The sequence below is a fragment of the Camarhynchus parvulus genome, chromosome 1, assembly GCF_901933205.1.
Source record: "Camarhynchus parvulus chromosome 1, STF_HiC, whole genome shotgun sequence".
NCBI classification, from domain to species: domain Eukaryota; kingdom Metazoa; phylum Chordata; class Aves; order Passeriformes; family Thraupidae; genus Camarhynchus; species Camarhynchus parvulus.
Window position 1 is genome coordinate 9288345 of NC_044571.1, and position 21019 is coordinate 9309363.

The following is a 21019-nucleotide window of genomic DNA, read 5'->3' on the forward strand; positions in this document are numbered from 1 at the left end:
TTTTTTTTTTTTCACTCTACTACTGGCTACATGTTCTAGAACTTTTACTGGCAGCCAAGAAAACTTTTCCCTTTCTTTTGATGAGCCCATTTTCATTTTTGGCTGTTTTTCCTCAGTATCTATTTTTCTTTTCTTCCTCTTCTTTTGAAGTCTTGGAAGTTTGCCACGTGTAAACCAGGATGTGTGTAAATTAGAATATTTGCAATTCTACTGCTATTAATATCTCTGAAATATCTGGTCCTGATCACACATTTGGAGTTAATGAAGTTTGTGCTGTTAAAAGAAAATATTTTTATTGGTCTTGAAATTAGTCCAGAAATGTCTGTAGGGTTGAGTCTGTTCAATTTGAATATAGATAAGTTTAGTACATTGAGTAAATCTTCTCTCACACTTAAGGTGTGTTTTCCTATTTGGATACTTCCAATTTATGTGTTTGCACAACTATATTAGCTCATAATGTGATAAAAAAATTAGGCTGAATTATTTATTTGTACTTAGGAATATGTTTTATGGTTTGCTTGTTTTATCTGTCTCTTTTTTTTTTAATAGTTTGGTAATACTAGAGTTCAGTTTGTGGCTCCAAGTATCTCCTTTGCTCACAGTCCAATTGGTTTCACTACTTGTAAGACAGCCACTATTCTAAACACAGGATACAACCATGCATACTTCCAAGTAAGAGAAAATGATTTCTAGCACATTTAATTCCTTGGGTTGGGGAGCAGAAGGGAATTAATTTTACCAGATCATGTTATGGTTTTTGTGTTTTCAGTTACTAAATATGAACCTATTAAGGTTTTTGTGACATTTTCCTGCAGAAACAAGATTGATGTAAATAAGAATTCTATCCCTCTGTCAAATTTGGGCTGGTGCGTAGATGGGACAAAGACAAACAAAGTGGTGATGGCTTAAATGATTCTGGCAGTTTCCTGAGAGCCAGGGGTGAGGGTAGAGCCCCATACTGGGGTACCCTATGGAAAAGCATTTATTGGATGTTTCCCTGCATTGAGAGACAGAGCAAACTGGCTGCTCATCCTACCCTTGCTGCCCAGTCAGGGCATGCAGGGATCCAGGGCAGTCACAGCACATGGGTGACTTTGCTAAACCAACATCCACGGGCAAGAGAGGCTCTGCAATGAATTGAAGAAGGGATAAGATGGATGCCAGAGTGGGTAAAGACATAATACACAAATTAGTAGGAAACCTAACCTCATTTAGTTTTGCTGGTCACAGAATAATTGCTGCATTTAGTGAAGGAAAATAATTTTCATTAAAATCCTCAGAGTTCTTGTTACTGCATTATTAGAGTACTGAGAAACACATTTAATTTATTTTGATTTGTACCAGATTTCTCTTTTATCAGCTGAGCATTAAATAACAAGTAGTACCACAGTGTTGGAGGCTGGGCCTGGAAGAATAAAATCAGCACAGCCAGTAACACAAGCAAACATACCCAGCCTTTTTAGCTTCCAGAATTACTCTTAAGCCAAGACATAGCTGGTTGGTTTTGGTCACTATCACTTGTGTAGCTATACTTTAAAAAGCTATCTGTTAGGAGTGCATTAAAAGAGAAGAAATTCCTTTTTGTCTTTTCCTAACTGTGGGTAAACTGAGTATTTATTTCTAATATTATCACTGAGCTATACAGAATTGGGGTTCTGTGTCCTGTCTTACTGTGAATGTCAAAAAAGAAGTGGTGAATTTATTTGTCAGTGAAAAAAAATGTTTTGTAGAATATTTGGAAGACTTGCTAGGTAGCAAATCTTAATTTTGGTAACTTAGTGAAAACAACCCAAAACTCAGAACTCCAAGTTTCCAATTGGTGGAAAGAAGTATTTCATAGTAGAAACTGACATTTTTGTTAAGAAATCTGTTACTTTACTTTGCTTTACTTGCATTTTCTCCCAAACTTCTATGTCCAAGTTAGCATTATATGCTATGAAGGTTCTCCTTGTAAGAATAGAAAAGCTTTATGATAGATATGTTGGTATAAATAAAACAACAACAACCAAAAAACAAAGGAATGCAAACACCTTTTTGTGTATGTTTCTTATTTGTGTTTGTGAAGGTTCTTGACTCCAACCCACTGCCTGGAATGAAAATCACACCCTCTGAAGGAGTGATACCTGTGGGAGGCTTTGTTGATTTAAAAATCTCTTTCACTCCAAAGGCACACATGAGTTTTGATAAAAAAGTGGAGGTATTTCAAACTGGGAAGAGCTTTGGCTTTTGAGTGTTATCCTGTGTGTTTATGTGTATATGTTCATGTATCTTTTGGATTTTATTTCCAGTGTCCTAATGCTTTTTAAGAATAAGGTTTTCTTGCAGCAGATCATTACTGCTGTAACTTCTTTTTTTTTTTTGGTCTCAGTCCTGCTCAGAGGTATCAAAGCATCCTCTCAGTTTGAGCTGATTCATACTATGCCACTGACAAGCTGTTGGAAGTAATGGGTGATTGTTCTTTATGAGATAATGTAGACATACCTGCAGTTTCTGTAATCTATACAGAGGCAGGATTGGAATACTCAAATGTTTTTAATTTCTTCACTTCTTTTTGTGGTTTTGTCAGAGATGGCTCTACTAGTAGCTTTACTTTGATAGTAGGTGTGCAAGAAACATGTAACATATTTTGTTTTCTGCATGCCTGCTTGCTGAGATAAGTGAAATTGGGGAAGAAAGATGCTATCAAGGGCCTAAATTTTGCTACCATTTCTGACTGATCCTGGATTCACCATCTTCTGGGGCTGCATATATTATGCTTGTTAAATCTAGTATTCATTTATTTTTTCCATTTGTACAACATATTTAATATTCCCTAGACCAAGAGTGTGTACCTTGTACCAGCACCTCTGTCAAGCAATGTGTGTTGTGATACACATTCCAATCCTCACAGCTGCTGAAAACAGGTTTTTCCTGTTGAAAAAATACTCATTCTAGTAACACAACCTCCTGTGATATTATTTTTGTCTGCATATTTTGCAAAGACTGGTCACTGGTCTTTCTTACAACTTTGGGTTGTGTTTTTTATGTTTCTTCTTTTCTTTTTTTGTTTTGTTCTGGATTTTTATTAACAACTGTATCTATCTAGCTATATCTGTCCCAGATGTACTATGCCACAAAGGCATGATTTGGAGCCACGTGTCGCTGGAATCTGTATATATATGTTCTAGAAAATGAAGGCATTTACTTTATCTCTTAATATTCCTGCAGCAAAAATGCGTTATGTTATAAGGACAGAGTTATTTTCGTATTTTCAGTGCAATTTATAGTGACTATCCATTCTGATCTGTGGGGTAGGGTTGGGTTGCTTTTTTTTTTTGGTTAAACTTTTTTTTCATGTAATTATGAGAAGTTTGGTGAGATTGTTAAGATGACCTTTTCCACAGTCCCAGTGTTGTCCCTTCACTTAGGTAGCAGTGAGGAATGCAGCAGAACTCACACTTAGGATCAGTGGATTTTCAGAGATCACTGAAATAGGCATTGATGTGGTAAGTGTGAAGAAATTGTAGCAATTGGTAAGACTGGTTAAGTATTTTTCTTTATCTAGATGTGAAAGTGGCTCCTCTCTACTTCATATTTTTCATTTCTTCCTAAACTAACATCCCAAGAACATGATGAAAGAGATGAACTTAGGAAGAGATATTAAAACCCAAATTTACATATAACAATTACACTAAATGATAGCTGACAGCTTTAGTTTTTGAACTTGGCAATCTGGAATAAGCATGTTAAAAGGGAGAGTATTTCTTAAGGTGGTTATAGCAAAAAATGCCATAAAGGGAAAAGTAAGTCACTGATCTGTTTACTGAATGATTAAAACTTTTCTGATGGTGTAACTGGACTTGATATTAAATTCTAAACTCTTCTAGTTTGTGTCCTGGAAAGATTTTAAAAATAAGAGTTATGTGAGACTATTGATTAACCAACACTGTTATTGTGTTATAAATTGTGAATCTTGCTCAATTATATTTTTTCACATTATATTCAGTTATAAACTTGACTTCACAGTGCTTTGACCCATTTTTCTTCTTTAAACTTACAGGGAATATTTGAATATCAAGGTGTTTATGTTGGCTCTACAAAATCAATTCCATTTTTGCTGCAGAACAAAGGACAATCTTGTACTAGAGTGCAGTTTGATTTTATTAACCATAAGGATTTTAAATTGTATTCTGAAGACAATTCAGGTATTTGCTTTTGCTATAGCAGAATTTTCATTATATATAAGAATGAATAATGCTGAGAGAAAATCTGTCAGACCATTTCTGGTAGCCAAATTTTCTAATATAAGAAAATCTAAAGCAATTATTTTAGAAGTGTTGCTTAATGTAAATTAAGAGGAGACATTTTGGTTTGCCTATAAGATGACATTTGACAAAGAATAAATATTTGCAGAATGTCAGGTTGCATGTAGATCTTTTTTTTCTGCAATTTTTCCTCCCCAGGATTGGTAAGGTATAATAAAAAAAATGAATACCCCCCTCTTACTAGTTAAAATAAAGTATTAAGAAACCCAAAAAAACAAAGCCAAACAATTGTATTAATTTCCTATTCATGGAATCATACCCTCCTTTTGGACAATATTTACCCTTTGATCATTTCATCACCAGTATAAGGGTTTTTTCTTTTTCCCAAAGGGACAAGGTGTCTGCAGGTTAATGACAGGGCCTCTGTTCTCCATGAGTACTCAGTTCAGGAAGTTATTGGGGCAGGAGTAGAATTGAATTCTTTTTTGTTTGGTAGAACAAGTGCAGATTCTTATCCTGCACATTGTTGCTCATGGCTTTCCTACTTCAGTCATGGCATCTCCTTGGATGTTTCCACCATCATTATTCACAAGAGAATTTTACAGAGACTAGAGGCCTTACAAGCAAAGCTGCAAACTCAGGAAATTACAACTCATTCTTTTGCAAGACAGTATTATAAAATTTAATTGTATCTCTTTATTGAATGATGCATATATGGATGACGCAAAAAAAGATCTTCCAAAATTGTAGGGATTTTCTTACCATGTGATGCACTTAAAAAGGAAGAAGAGGTGAGGGCTCCTAGTCAGTCATCTTAAATTCCAAAAGAGCTGTAAGGCTCTTTACAACAGGCAGGCTGCCAGCATGGGATCAGACTCATTGCACGTGATCTCTGGATCAGAGTTTGTGCTTGAAACCACTCATGTGACATCCAGTCAGATTCAGTACTCAGATGGTGAATGCTGGATGAATATTCCGGGTGTTCCATGATGGATACTGATCTTGGAGGAATATTACCTTTGCTGGAAACCTGTGCTTCTGCCAGTGCCTTAAAATTGAACATGGAAATCTGAAAAAGGAAGCAAGCCTTATTGGAAATGTAGATTATGCCTAAAAATAATTAGAAAAAAAACTAACCAAACCCATTTCAGCCAACTATTTTTAACTCTGTGGTATTAGTTTATTATGTAATTAAGTATTTTAGATTAACACTTGTATTCAAAGGTAAAGGAAAATGCTGTTGGTTTTTTTTTCTGAAATATTGTGTTTTCCCAAATGAGTAACTTCCATGAAAATTTCTGGTGATTAATACTGCCCAAAATTACCTTCGGAATCCTATATTCCATTGTAACTTTGTGAGAAATGCTTACCATGCAAATAGGTAGATACTTGATACTGAAAATCACTTTGAAATCCTGTAGCTATTATAAAGTTGCTATTTCATGCAGTAGCATCTGTAATTTGATTGTGAATTTTGTTTGGCAGCAATTGACCGTTCTCGTTCAAAGCCTTATCTCTATACAGTTTATTTAAAGGAAGAGTCATCTTTGCAATGCTTCCTGACCTTAACACCAAAAAAGGTAGGTTTATGGAACAGGGGGGATTAAGTTAATTAAAATCATGCTCTGTGAAATTTTTTGTGGTGGGAGAATAGAGACTTTAGATGAACATTTTAGTCTGTGCAATAGTTTTATAATTAGTAATGCAGTTCTTAAGAAAACAAGTTCTTAAATAACCTTTTTATAGCTTTAAGTGTTTGCATACACAAAGAAAACACACTTCCTCAATGGTGTAAACTAACATTGAAATGTCATACCACACATGAAATCATTCAACAAACTAGCAGCCACCTTCTTTTTGCAGCTGTTCTCGCCTGTATTCCCAGATGACCCAAGAAACTGCAAATGTACATGAGTTTTATGTGTCATAAAGATTGGAAAAGTTGCTTTCTGGTTGAGCTATTTGAGTGGAAAAAATTGAAGATATGAGACTTTAGGTTACTTTTACATCTGAAAATTAGCATTTTATTGGCAGTGACTGTCAATAGAGAGTACTCAAGTGAATTTTAAATCCAACCCCATAGAAAAATGCTTTGGAAATTGGAGGTTTGGGGTTTCCACATATTTGGAGAAGGATGAACTGCAAAAACTTTGTGTATGATATCATAAACCAGCTTCAGAACAAGCAGCTGGGGATCACTTCTACAGCATATAAATCCATTGCATTAACTGCACTTTTACCTTAAAAGTGAACAACATCTTATGCATCTTGAAAAGGTCAGGAGTATTCTTTTTCCACCACCACCCACCTCCCACTCCTGCCTTCCCAGCAGTATAAAATGGAATTCCTTTGTTCAAAGCATCATTCAAATAATATTTGTATATTACAGGCTGTGTCTGATAACATTGTGATTTTCTTCTGTGTACACATGGAAGCTATTGGATTGAGTTTATGGCCCATACACTACCCTGAAATAATTTTTCCTGACAGAATATGAGTCAATAGATTTATAAAAAATTTCTTCTGTAGTATGGCAGGCCTTGAATAAAGGGAAAATGAATAGTTGTCATATGTTTTTAAGTGTCAGGAAAGTATGGAATTGTTTGCAAAATGGTACCTACAGAATATCATGAATGACCTATAATCAAATTGGAGAAACTCAGCAAAGGAAAATTCTGGTATTTTCCTTTGAGTAAGAAGGGCAAGTAATGGGAATACAGGAGCAGATAATGCTCTTGGAATAATCTGTGTGTATGGCATTTCAGGCCACAAGCTGAACAAGAATTAAGAGCAGAGACCTACTATACCAATAGGAATATTTTTATTAATAAAGCAAGTAAAATAGTTATTCTAATCAGGGCTGATAACACTTCAGCTGCACCCTTTTCCCATGTGGAATGCCATGTTTAAAGAAAGAAGTAGGACAATTCCACTTGGAAAGAAAGTCCAAAAGAAATCAATGGAAAAGAGAAGAACTCTGTTTCCCATTGTGACATTTGAGCTCTATTTCCTTTCCTTGTCGAGTTGCAGGATAGAATAAAAGTAGAAGTGTTGCTACTGACACTGCTGTAAAATAATATTTCTGAAGAATGCTGAAATAGTACCTTGCTATGTTTAATTTAGCTTGTCTCATGAGCACGGTGTTCAGGATTGCTGTTCATTATTGATGAGCCATGTCCAGCTGTCATTTGGTAATGGTGTACATTGGCTTAAGTGAAGATAAGGTTATGCCAATTGGAAGTCTGCTTTAATTGTGATATACATTTGGAAAAACAATTTTTACTCTTGACAGGATAAGTTTTGTGACTGTTCTTGCTAAAAAAACCCAAACAAACAAACAACCCCTAAAAACAGAACAAACAAAAAAAAGGCTGTAGATTATTGGCCCTAATGATTACAGATTTTATTTTTCATTTTTCACGTTCTGGGTCTAAGTGTTTTTCAAGTCTTAAGAATAATTTTTGACAAACAGAAATAACTTCCTTCAGAAATAAGGAAATAAAAACTACAAAAAGGAAATTTTCTTGGGCCCCCTCATAGCCAACTAATAAATGTTGCTTTAATTACATGTTTTTACTTCAGTTTTCCTTCTCTTTGTGTGCTCAGAGTCCTTCTGTCTCCCTTTGCCCTTGGTGAGCACCTCTGAGCTGCTGCAGCACCATCACAGCTGGCCCCTGAGCTCTGACTGATTGAAAATGAAGTTACCCAGGGTGGCATGACAACAGGCAGCATCTGGAAGTATATGTAGCCCCCAGGATGCTGTAACTTTGTTTCATTTAACTCCTGCATTGTAGAATACTAGTTAAAAACATAGCTCTGTTGAGAAGGTGGTCGAGGTACCATCATCTCTAACTGTGATCAGAAACTCTCAGTAGTTACTGTTTCTTAAAACATTAATTTCTATTTTATCCCCCTTTCTTTCCTGATTTTCCACTTTTGAAAAAATCCCCAAATCTCTAATCTCTGTGTGTTGAGCTTCCCCTGTTCAGGTTTCACAGTTGCAAGTGCTATTTCCTGCCTCCGTGCACTGCAACAGCTGTTTCTGATCTCATTTCTGTTTTTTGGATAACTGCTCTTCCCCAGCTTACCTCCCAGCTGCTACAAACCTTCTGTATCCCATGAGGTCACATTCTTTTCTGTCTGCCTTCTGGTTTTACTAGAACTTCCTGCTGTTTTACTCATTACTGACAACACTACCCTAGAAACCAACAAACCCCCACTATACTGATGTTTTCTTTAACCGAGTGGATAATAGGGCTAATGAAAAGTAAAAATAATTCAGGAGCACTGCTAAAAGCATAAAAAACCCATGGAATTATTTTAACGTACTTAAAAAATTTATTAAAGCTACCTGAATTATTAATGTAAGGTTGCAAGTAATTTAGTCTTGAATGCAGTCTTGAATTCTGCTAAAAAAACCCTTCAGATCAACAAATGTAGTACATATATAGGAACTCTGAAGAGCTGCTACAGCTCTCACTAAAATATAATAGGTATTAATACATGGGACATCAAAAGATGCTCTTAGAGATGAAGCATCTTGGCATGCTTAAAAAATAAACCTTAAAAAATGTTGAGGCAATTCTTTCAGTATTCCAAGTGAGAAAATGGAGTCCATGCATTATAGATAAGGCTGGGATGTTGCTCAGACACAGTGTGGCTGTGCCTTGCTGTTATTCCTGTGTCTTTGAAGGTGTTAGAGGTGACAGGGCTCTGCACCTCACTGCAGAGATTTTAACCTTAGTATTTGGTGGCTGTGGAAGTCAGAGCTGTCAATGAAAGCAGTATTGACATCATCTATTACTTTATCATCTATATCTGTATCTATATCATCTCTGTCTGTCTGTCTGTCTGTGTTTGTCCCCTGCTCACAGAGGTCCTGCAGGGTCTGATGGGGAAAGCATGCAAACCAAAGTGCAGGAGTGTAGTGATTCAAAATGAGTTTTTTTTATTTTTTGTTTTTTTATTTTTAAACCTGCTGGAAAATAACAAATTCCAGCATCTTGGAAAAAGGACAAAATACACAGCTGGGTAATAATGAAGCCTCGGAGTGCCTTTGATTGAGATAAATAGAACAAGTCACACCTGTCAGAGCTTATTGCTTAAGCTTGTTGTAGGGAGGTGACAGGTGTTTTGGTGGGGTTTTTGTCCTGTTAAATGACTTTTTTTTCCTTTTCCTAATGAAAGAACAGATTTGTTGTGTAAGAAGTGAATTCTATGGAAAATCTGCAGCTGTGGAATTACAGGGTATTGTTGCTACATCATCTCTGACCATAAACAAAGGAAAGATTTAATTTTATTGCAGTGCTTTGAATGATGGCTTTGAACAGCAGTTACATTATTCATTGTGGAAGCTGCTTTTCTGTGATATAAAACAGGGGGAATGAAAGATTTCAGTGTATCTTAAGGAAAAGCTCATTTAAATTTGTGGGATGGCTGAGAGTGTATATTGGATTCAATTGCAGGATATAAACCCTTGGCTTTGCAGTTAGGTTTAAATTTGAATCAAACTGATTTTTTCTAATGTACATTGCATTTTGTCTTCTTCTATTCCTGCTGAATTTGTGTATTAGAGGTACAAATAAAGAAAATTTAAGGTCAACCTTTTCACAAATGCTTCAAGATACTTGAACAATCGGCATGGTATTATATGATAAATACAAGAGTATTATTATCTTTTACGGTTGTTTTAATGTAATTCTAAGTAATAAATTAGCTTATTGATTTATGTGCAATTCTCTTGGAAGTTGTACTGTGAAAGGAAACACTGTAATTTTAGAGAGATGTCACATATTCTTTGTGCTAAACAAGCTATATGATTTCTAAATTAGCAAAATTTTTATTCAACCTTGGGAATACATGCTCTATTAGAATAGTAATTAGAGAAATAGATTTTATTCTTTCTAAGATATATTATTGCCTTGGAATACTTAGTAAAGATAGAGATGAAATAACTGCTTTGAAAGTGTTTTTTGAAAATAACAATACTTTTTTTTCCTACTGTCAGATTGCCACCTGACAGCTGTGCTTCAGTTTATTTTTGATCCATGAATTCTATGTAGAATACTACTTCACTTGTAATGTTTGATGGGTGGTTTTCCCCCTTTTGTTTCTTGTCCTATACCAGGTATTTAGGGCCAAGGCAGGAAGCCATTCAGCCATGTTTGCTCCCCAGTTTTGAGCTCAGAGCTACTGTTCATATCAAAACTATTTCATAAATTTAAGTGAGTTTTGGTAGCAGAAATTTCATAATCTCACAGATTCCTTATGACCAACAGCTTCTATTTGTTTATTAATTCAAGTGGAAATAAAAAAATTGAAAGTATTTTAAGATGCCATCTGAATAAAAGTTTCCAAGACTATTATTTTTATTTAAAGAGCTAACTTCTGGTGGCAGCCAGACCAGCATCCTTTTCCTGACATCCTTTGGAGATGTTGCATGTGAACACACAACAAAAAGCTCCTTTGTCTCACCTGTCTTTTTAAAGCTTTTGTAGTATTTGAATTCTAAACTCTGGCTTTGTTGATGATTCCTCCTTTCCAACCAACATGCATAATCAGTGTACATCAGGACAGGAAAAATGTTTCTTATAATTATATTAACAAACAGGAGTGTTTGTGAAAGAACTCTCTCTAGGCTGCTTCCTTCCTGCCCTTCCCATGTTCTCTAGTATATGAAGTTAAATGCAGCTTCAGCAAAATATCTCAATAGATAAGTAACTGCAAAGTATTCATAAATTATCTAAAAAGCAATGATAAGTCCAGTAATAGTCTAAGGATTTATTTTTTTAAGTATTGTAATTACTTTGTAAAGTATCTAATCTTGCAAAAGAGGGAATTTTCTGTTATGGAGTTTGAAAAATGAAAAATTAATCATAAAGAGTTTTTTAATATTTATAGAAAGAGACCTAATGATTCTACTTACAAAGGGAAGTCCTAATAACTGAAATGAATTTTTAATTCTGTTTCAGCAATATGTGTATGTATTATAATCTAATTTCTACTTACACAGAATTTTTAAAGGATTTTTCATTTGTAATGTGGTTTACATAATGTGCAGTTAATGTATGAATAAAATAAAAGATCTATGATTTGTTCTCAATTATATAAATACATTTCTATGAGTTATGTTGGCCTTGAATTTGTACCATTGTACTTCACAGCAAAAGTAGGTTTTCAGTGAGCATCATGACCTTCATGTAGTGAATTGAGTCTTTCACATATTTGCTTATGTTTGCCAGTTCTTAGAAAATAACCCCTTTATAGTAAAAAGAAACCAAATTTTCCTGTTAGTTGGGATGAAAAACAGGTTTTGATTTGCTGCTTTAGGAGAGGGAAAAAGGGATTCCATTTTTTGCTGTCTGGCCTAAACATACCAGCATTGATGAAGAGCAATTGCTGTGCTAGACTGCACTCCTTTGCACAGCCTGTGCTGTCATGAAATCTATAACAGACTAAACATTTTAATCTCACCAAACTTAAACAAAATTAGCTTTGTTATAAGAACATATTTTGAAGATGTAACTTGATGAAGTGTTTTATGTGGGTGACTTGAGATACTAAAAGTGGAAGAGTATATAATTCAAAGCAGGAGATTTTTACTCAATCTTTTTGATGTATCTTGAGTTTTAGTTACTAAAAATATTAAATGTCAATTTTGAGAAGCCAGTTATATATTACAAAATCTAATCATGATTAGATTTGAAATATCAGTATAAAACAAGGGACTGTGGTGACTTGCTGCAAAACTTGTCCTCATTCAATGCCTTCCTTGTGAGCTGAGCGCAAAAAGACAAAACATTGCACAAGGCTCAGCACACACCTCACTCTCCAGAAGTGTGGAATTGTGTGTCACAAACCCTGCTGGAACACCACACACTCCCAGTGCTGTGTGCTTGCTTCTCAGTAAGTGTTACAGATGGATTTGTGCCTCATGCCCTGACTTAGGACACTTGGTTTTCTTTCCTATCATTTATATATTTTTCTTGCTACCAGAGATGTGAAAGTGAAGAATGATGCACTATTTTCTGCAGGTTTTGAAAGCTTTTAAATGATTCATAACATCTTTATATAGCTGGTTTTACTGCCTTTCCTAAGCAGCATAAAGATTTTATAGGTTTAATTCCTTTCTAAGATTTCTGTGGCCTTCAAGGTGAAAACAGGATTTGAAGGACTCTAACAGTGGTTTTAGTGCAGAAGTTTTGGGTTTTTTTTCCATTACCTTTATTAAGGTTATCCATACTTTTTATCTGGAGAACATACTATCTTAGTGTGTTAGTCCTTGAAAAGACAGAGCAAGAGGCAAGAAATATCTCTTTGAAAGTGCTTTTTGAAATAAATTTGGCCTTTCTGATGCCCAGTCTGTAAAAAAAGAGGATTCTATACAAAACACACCTTAAGTTTGAAACCCCACTTGGGAATGTGATAGCACAGGTAAAATGAGGATCAAAATCACTGGACTTTAGACTCCTAGAATTCAGTGGCATTTCATGACAAAGGTTTTAAGACATTTTTTTTTCTCCAAGGTTTCTCAATTTTAACTGATATCCCACTTTGATATCAGAGCCCATTTTGTTTATGCTGGGTGTACTGTAATGGTTGACCTTTGCTTTTCAGCCTTTGAGAAAGGCTTCCATAACTGATGTAGCTTTGTTTTCCCTCCTCTTTGCTCACATGAGCTTCTGCATTTGGGCCATGGCTCCAATCTTTTTTCACTCATGAGGGTGGCAGGAGTGGAACATGACACTGTGACTTACCAGAAGTCTTGTCTGTAGTTCTGCTGATAAACCTGATACTTTTGATCATAGAGCTGTTCCTTAATGGGGAGAAAATACCCGGGCACTGCTTGCTTAGAGAACTGAATCTGAGTTCCAGTAAATGAAAATCCTGTTATCCAAAATTGCAATAGTTCTGCCAAAACAGCCAACCACTCAGATGATTCAGGAGGTACCTATGATTTTTTTGGGAAAATGACCACAATATTTTCTTTCCCTTTAGGTGGCAGCACATGACTTCATTCTCCCAATTGCCGTTCCTCGGGCCACGTACCCAACTCCAGCTCCTGTGGTGCCTATGAAGCCCGGTGCCCCCGTGCCTCTGCCACCCCCAGAGACCCCAACTCTGCCCATCTGTAGAGTCAGAGCTAATGGTGGGTGAACCACGCCCACAGGTTAAACACCTGCTGGATACATAGATTTGGAGTGATGTTTTTGCTTTGCAGAGAATGGCTACTTAATTGGAATTTGTATAATTTGTACATTTTTTGGAAACTTGCAAAATTTTCAAGTTTTGATTCGTGTTTTTAAATATGCTTGAAGCTGAACTTTCTATACCTAATCATGATGTGGAGAAAAGATTTTTTTTGTATTGGCCTTATATAAAAATAGTTTACCAAAGCTCTTTTTTGTGTCTATCCATTTATCATAGATTTATAGACTACATCATGCAAATCCCAGTGGTTACAGCAGTTCCTCTGAAAAGTAGAATGTCAGTCGTGCTCTTTTGTGGAATTGTCCTGCCAAAACTGGGATCTCTAACTATCTATCTATATCCATATATAGATATATATATATCTGTATCTAAAACTCCTTTAAAATGCCTCTGAATGGCCCTCATCCCATCTGGCTTGTCAGAGGTTGTTAATAGCCAAAGTTACAGGCCATTTGCCTGCAGCAAAGAAATTGATATCTTATATAATTCTTGTCTGCTTTTCTTCGAAATAATTTGTGGTTCCCTTAATCTTCTGTCTTATTCTTACTGTCATTTATATTCACTATAAATTGTGAATATTTGGATACACTGGCTTTCCTAGTCTCAGTTTTTAATTTATAACCACTTTTTATTTGAGATGGGAGTGAAGTACAGACTGTCTTCCTAGAATGATGTTTGTGTAATGTTTAAACCTTTTGGGAGCATTTAAGAAGGCCTGGCCAATTAAATATGTAAAGTGGGGTAAAATCAACTCAAATTTATTAGGATTTGTCTATATTTGATTTTTCCCCCTTTGTTTTTCTCTTAAGTCTTTTGAGATAATTTAAAATATCAAAGAAATCTTGAGAGACTTTCTTTAGATACTGTTATGAAAGTAAATTCATATTAAAGCTTTCTAAAATACATGTAATTGGAGAACATATACAATAAAAGTGAATGTACATATGTCTATGAGATTATTAGGAAACGTGTCACTAAGTGAAAATATGTATTCAAGTCACAAATTTATAGTGCAGAAGTGATTTAAGTGATGTGAAGAGGAAAGAAAATGTTTATTTCCTTTTCCCTTTCTTTGTGGAATAGATGCAATCACTAAATCTCATGGACAGTTGACAATCTTATCCAAATTTTATCACAAATTTATATTTCTGTTATGTAGAATTTCTTCAAAGTATGATAAGTATTTGCCTACAACAAGTAACATAATATAAAAGTGAATATATAATATTTTCAAGTCTAATAAATACTTGAAAAAATGAAGTGTGGATTCTATTAAAATTTGAGTATTGAAATTAAATTCTTACTGGGAATCTTCATGGTCTGGGAGGAGGCAGAGAAGTCTAAATAAGTTTCTTGACCACACAGTATTTCAGACTATGGCTACAGGCAAATAGCCAGTTTATTTTTACTGTTAAAAGAAGAACTTGATGATTTGATTACATTCTGGCAACTTAAAAATTATGTCTGTTATTAAATGATTTCAGATTATCACATTAAAAGCTAAAAACTAAGATGTATCTTGAAAGTTCTAAGCTTTGATTTGGCAAATATGTCTACTTCTCACTGCTAGATGCTTTATGGCATATTAGTTTTCTGCTTTTACAATTTTTATTTTCCTGGAATAGTAGTTGTGGTTGACTGGGATTCAGTGATCAGCCCTGTCTTTTAACTTCACTGTAGTCCATATCCATCAGAAATCCGTTTTTTGATTTTTTTTTTTTTTAAGACAAAGTTTGTAAACTGTTTCAGCACTTGGGAAGGAAAGCTGCTCTCTTACTTAAATACTTACAGGAATTTTCCCTGCTAAAGTGTTTATGTGTATGTAAGAAAGAACTGAAAGAGAAAAATCTCAAAAAAACTGGGACAGAAGACTCACCTGGAAAAGATGCAAGTTTATCTAAGCCTGGTACTGAGGAGAAGTTTGTACTATCAATGTAATGGCCTCATGGGAGCTGAAATATATTTTAATATTCCAAGTCAGAGATTTTTTAGTTGGGTAGATAATCTCCTTTCAATGTCAGAGTTTCAGTTGTGCTGTGTTCTCCTGGCACAGGCAGTTTGGGAGAGAGCTGAGGACTTTGTGAATGATGTAGTTGTGTTGGTGGAAGGTTCCAGCACATCCTGTTCCTACCTTGAAACAATATTACTTTGTAGAGTTTGTGTACCTATGACTTAGAGAAATACAGATAATATTGTTGTTTACATAATGTGATATATGTGATTACGAAATTCTTTGGGTTTTTTAGAGGGAGAATAGAATTGATCAACACTGGGAATGGAGCAGACGCGCAGATTTTAATAAAAGGATTCTGTGTGCTTGCTAGGTTCCTTTCCAGGGCTGTTTCCAAGAAGTAAGATGAGGTGTGGGAACACATACCTCTGTTTTTCTAAACTCCCACTTTAAAAATTCATATGTTGTGATGATTTTTTGTTAAAGCTCTATGAAATTAGGAGAAATGCTGTTTTATATAAAATCTTCCCAGGTCTTGTCTGATGGTTGCTATCAGAAATGTAAATGCATTCATCTGCAGAAGGAAGATCATGTGGCTCTTGTGATATGGAGAGGTGCTATAACTCTGGTAGATATAAAATTTAAATAATTTTATTGTTACTAAAGAGTCATAATAAGTTAAATTACAGTAATCGTGTATATAGTATGGGAGCATCAAAATGGGAGAAACATTTTCCCTAAACATGTACAGAAACAATGATTTTATGAAAGTACTTTGAGAAAATATTTGTCAAGTGATGCTGTGTAAATATTTTGAATTGTTTTTTTGTAATAGGACTTAAACCACTTGTGGAGTTCTCCTCTATGGAACTTAAATTTGAAGAACATTTTAGTAACATTCGTTCCAGTACTGCTGATAGGAGTGTGAGTTCTCAGGTAATGACATTGTCATTTTGTTCAGTTTTTGATTTCGTGTTTGTCTTTTAATCACTATAAATTTTTTTCCAAAATTTAAAATTGGGCTTGTACTAAATCTGACAATATGAAAATGTGGGCACTATGAGAAATTGACCATGAATTATGTAAGAAATAGATATGAATAGTATAATTCTGAAGGATTTCTGCATCTACCTATACCAGTAAATGAGACAGTGATGGGGCCAGGATGCAACTGATTTGTGCTATGATGGGCCAAACAGTGAAACTGCTGTCCCAGTGCCTTGTATGGTAGGGACTGTGCCAACTGACACTCTCCCAAAAAATTCCTTGTCATGACTTATGGCTTAACAGGGGGAAAAGGACACTAAATTTAATATTTGCAACACAGATAATATGTATGAATGCAAAACATATCATAGCATAATTTATTGTCTTTACTACCTGAGGGCTTTGGTTAGAATTCAGAAAAAATATTTTTGGCAATGATGAAAACACTTGAAATGCTTTTTCAAATGCATTCAGGAATCAGTGATAGTACAAAGTCAAGGCATTTTTCTAGCTAGGCTTGTTTCAAAAGCTGAGAGAGTAACTCTGAGATAAAGGAATTTAATTTTATTTTTTGTTTCCACTGTCATCTTACTGAATTGAAAGAATGGGTTTTGAAAATCAATTCTGAACTTTTTCCATTTTCAACATCTCTACCTGTAAGTCTACATGTGAGCCATGTGTTTAGTGCTTACTGTGCTTCATTTTTATCAGGAATAAGTACTTGTTCTGTTTGTCTGAGCACTCCCACTGTGATGCTTGATCTATTTACCTCACTTAAATGAGGTTTTTCCATTTTGGGAAGAAAGTATTCTCTTTGTGAATGTGGTGAATGACTGGAAAGCATCTAGTCTGTGCAGATAGGCATGCTCACCATTGCACCCCACAGATAAAATAAACTGAGTTCTTCCTTTCCTTCTGGTGTGTCTGCATAAAGAATGCTTAGGAGAAAGCATTGTGAAAAGTGTCACAGTGTTTGCTCCTTTCTCTCTTTCAACATCACTCCTTTTCTGAAAATATTTACAGGACCTTGTCCTGAAGTGTCTCGCAGGAGAGGAGGTAATATGGAAATTTAATTTTGATGATGTAGACAAAAATATAGAAGATGGTATTTTCAGATTTAGTCAGAAGCATGGACGTCTTCATAAAAAAGAAGAAATCAGTATTGCTGTGTCCTTCTGGCCTCGTAAGTAATTCTGTGAATTCTTCTATAGATTGGCCATTTGCATAGGGATGTTTAAATGGGATTTTATGATGAATCAATAGTAGTACTTATTTTCATCAACTGACGATTTTTTTTTGGTTCTGAGAAAATAAGACAGCTGCAGACCTAACAAAAAGCATGGAATCACTGTCTTTGAAATTGCATTATTTGAAAAGTTTGCTTGGCACATAGAAAGCATCAGGTTTTTCACCCATAAAGCATCAAGGACTGGGATAGGTGTATCATTTTCAGTGCTGCTACTTCAGGTGCTTTTAGATTGGCTGACTTAGGTAGTAAAGCTTTCCATGGTACTTGGAATGCTTTTAAACTTTACTCTAAATAGCCATAATTTAGATAAGAATAGAAATTTCCTGCTTCAGTAAGTTTTAAAATCGCTTGTCTGTGGTATTTGTTGGAGTAGACTGGTCAGGCAACCAGCCCCTAAGAAAAAATATGTAAAATAGATATATAACAAAACTTGGAAGAATAAGGGAAAATGATAATCAACCACATAACTCCAGAAAAGGAATGTAAGAATAGGAAAATTAAGATTCTACTTTTTTTCAACCGAGTGTTTAGAGTAGACAGTGATATACAAGATTCATAGGGTGTAACAGTGTACTTGAGCTTTTAAATCCCACCAGCAAATGCAGCTGATGCCCACAGAACTGCATCCTCTTGGCAGTTTCAGTGCAGCACTTTTGGGGCTGCAGCATTGTCAAGGGGAAGAAAAGTTGTTGTGTCCGTTGGTTCTGATGCTGAGTCAGCAAGTGAGCATCCCTGTCCTAAAGAAAGATGTTGCTGTTATTCTTCATCATAGCACTGAAATCTCTGACCTCAGTTAAGCACTGGAAACAATTTAATATAAATAAAGAAAAATAGCTCTTGCCATGACTCTATGATAAATTGAGAAGAGTGCATTAAGTATGGTTCTGTAAATGTTGTGAGTATGCAAGAGCAGTGTTTAACTGCACGTGTTGCTTGGAGTTGCTTGTTGCAGACTGTGAAGCAGAGAACAGCTTAAAAATAAAAGCCAATATTTTGAATTACTGGATAAATTGTGTATCCCATATCTTTTGTTTACAGAAAGTCATAAATAACTGTAAAGATCAATTACCCTTAATGCAATGTTCTAAGTATTTTCCTATGATTTATATGCTATTTATGCTGTACCTTCAGTGCATATCATTACTCTCTTGTAAGAGAGCATTAGATACATCAAAACCCACACAGGAGACCTGGTTAATGAACATGGACTGCTAATCACTTTCATAGGCTTGTGCTGTAAAGTTGTAGAATGTGGGGGAGTGAACAAACCCTAAAATGAACTTTGAGTGTGCATTAGGGTAATTTATTTAAATATGCTGCAGCAGTTATGATAGAGTACTATATTATTATAAAATGCTATAATAAACTGCAATGTTGAATTAAATGAAAGAGGTTATGTTGGTGGTAAAATCATGCTACCTGTTAAAAAATTATTCTAAAAACAGATTTTCAAGAATTGAAGATCTATTAATATGATCCTCTTCTGCTGTTTTATAGTATAATTCATTAACAATCTAAAAAAATTTTCACTATATCTCATTTTGATTTGAAAAAACTTATCTGCAGCAAAGGAAGTTACAAGGAATTTGTGCTCTTGGGTTCCCTTCCTGGGAGTTCAGAGATACTGGAAGATGTGATGATTGTGTAATGGGCACAAATGACAACTTTGATACTTTGATTGTGTGGTCTTTTGTTTTTTAATTTTTTTTCTGCAACAGCAAGATATTAAATAGCTGTGACCTTCAACAAATTCTGTGAAGAAATGTGAAGAAACTGTTATTTCACTTTTGAATTTTCTTTTTTTTTTTTTTTTTTTTTTTGTAGGATACCTGTAAGTTCTAGATGTCTGTAGCTTTTCTGCTTTGAACTCTGTATTTCACTGTATGCAAATTGTTCAGTGGTACCTATTAATGTTGAAGGGATATAAATCAAATAACACCTGAATTATCATAAGGTCCAAGGCAACTAAACTAAAAATGTGCTTTTGGGAGAGAAATGTAGGAAGTGCATAACCATATGATACAAACTTAGGAGGGTGAGGAGAGCAGAGGATGTTTTTCCTTTCTTCTCATAAACTCTGAAAATATATTATAGAGTTAATATTCCTAGAGAAGAGAAAATATTTCCCATATAATTCTACAGATTTTGTTAGCCCTTGGCAGATTTAGATTGGCAAATTTTTAAGTACCATCAAATATCCCTAAGGAAAATGTTCACATCTGCTGAACTAGAAATTAATGGTGGTATGAGAATGGTAGCAGCAGCCAGACTTTGACAGCAGTCATGAAAGGTGTGAGGAGTAGAGTAAATTCTTGACTTCAGCAGTCAGTTCAGGACATAATTCTAATTAATTTCTATGTATTTTATTTAACGTGAAATAGCCTGAAATCACTGGTCCTAGGCATTTCAAACTAATGAACAAATCTTAATAAATGACAGAATTCATGTGTTTTTGCCTTTGTCTCTGTTCAAAATGATCATAGTATTACATTGTCCTGGTGTTTCTGACATAAGCAATAATTTATTTTTTATCTTTTATATATAACATAACATTATATTAATAATATTAATTATATTATATTATATTATATTATATTATATTATATTATATTATATTATATTATATTATATTATATTATATTATATTAATTATTATTATATTATATTATATTATATTATATTATATTATAATTTTGTATATTTGTTTTGTATATTTATTGGTTTACACACTGTGCTGAATTTTGGTGTTAGTAAATGTGTGTGGATCCACACACAGAATGATCAGTGATGCAGGATAGGCAATGTCTGTTCTGCTCCTTGGGTGAGCCAGGGATTCTCTGGCATGGAAAGTATAGATGGAAAGTTTGTACCAGAAAACCTTAACACTACTATTGTCTAACTTTGAAACTATGGGTAATACAAATATTTTAAAATGTGAGTTACTGAAAAATGCATATTCTTTGGTACTGATATATGCTCCTGTACTTTACTTCCTTCACTGTGTTCCACCCCTATGGTATTTATTGGTTATGTCCTTTCACTTCACCTTGTCATACACCTGGATGAAGAGAAGACACTAGAAATATGGTTTAGTTACAGCCCAGCTGTAGCCCAGCTGTGGTACATGGGAGGAGCTTGTACAGAAGATCCTTTCTTGCAAGCTTGTAAGAAATGCCCTGTTTGGCTCTTCATCCATCTCCATGACTTTTTTTCTGTTGCTTTCTCAGCAGATTCCCCTTGGAACTGTTTTTCAGTTTGCATTTTCATGTTTGCTGGTTTGAAATGAAGGGATCCATAGGTCATGTTCTGGTGACATAACAGCATCCCTGATGCTCTTCTCTTGTCACTTCCATTAGGAAATTAGCTCTTGCAGGAAGG

The 21019-nt window shown here is 34.8% G+C and overlaps 1 protein-coding gene across 1 annotated transcript in view; it reads left to right on the plus strand.

The window, feature by feature from the left end:
- Positions 1–21019, plus strand: part of CFAP47 (cilia and flagella associated protein 47) — a 260858-nt gene that overhangs the window by 19608 nt on the left and 220231 nt on the right. The window contains 8 exon segments of the mRNA XM_030954886.1: positions 550–672; positions 2066–2197; positions 3408–3485; positions 4040–4184; positions 5730–5824; positions 13242–13392; positions 16241–16341; positions 17416–17575. Coding sequence (XP_030810746.1) covers positions 550–672; positions 2066–2197; positions 3408–3485; positions 4040–4184; positions 5730–5824; positions 13242–13392; positions 16241–16341; positions 17416–17575 — 985 coding nt within the window.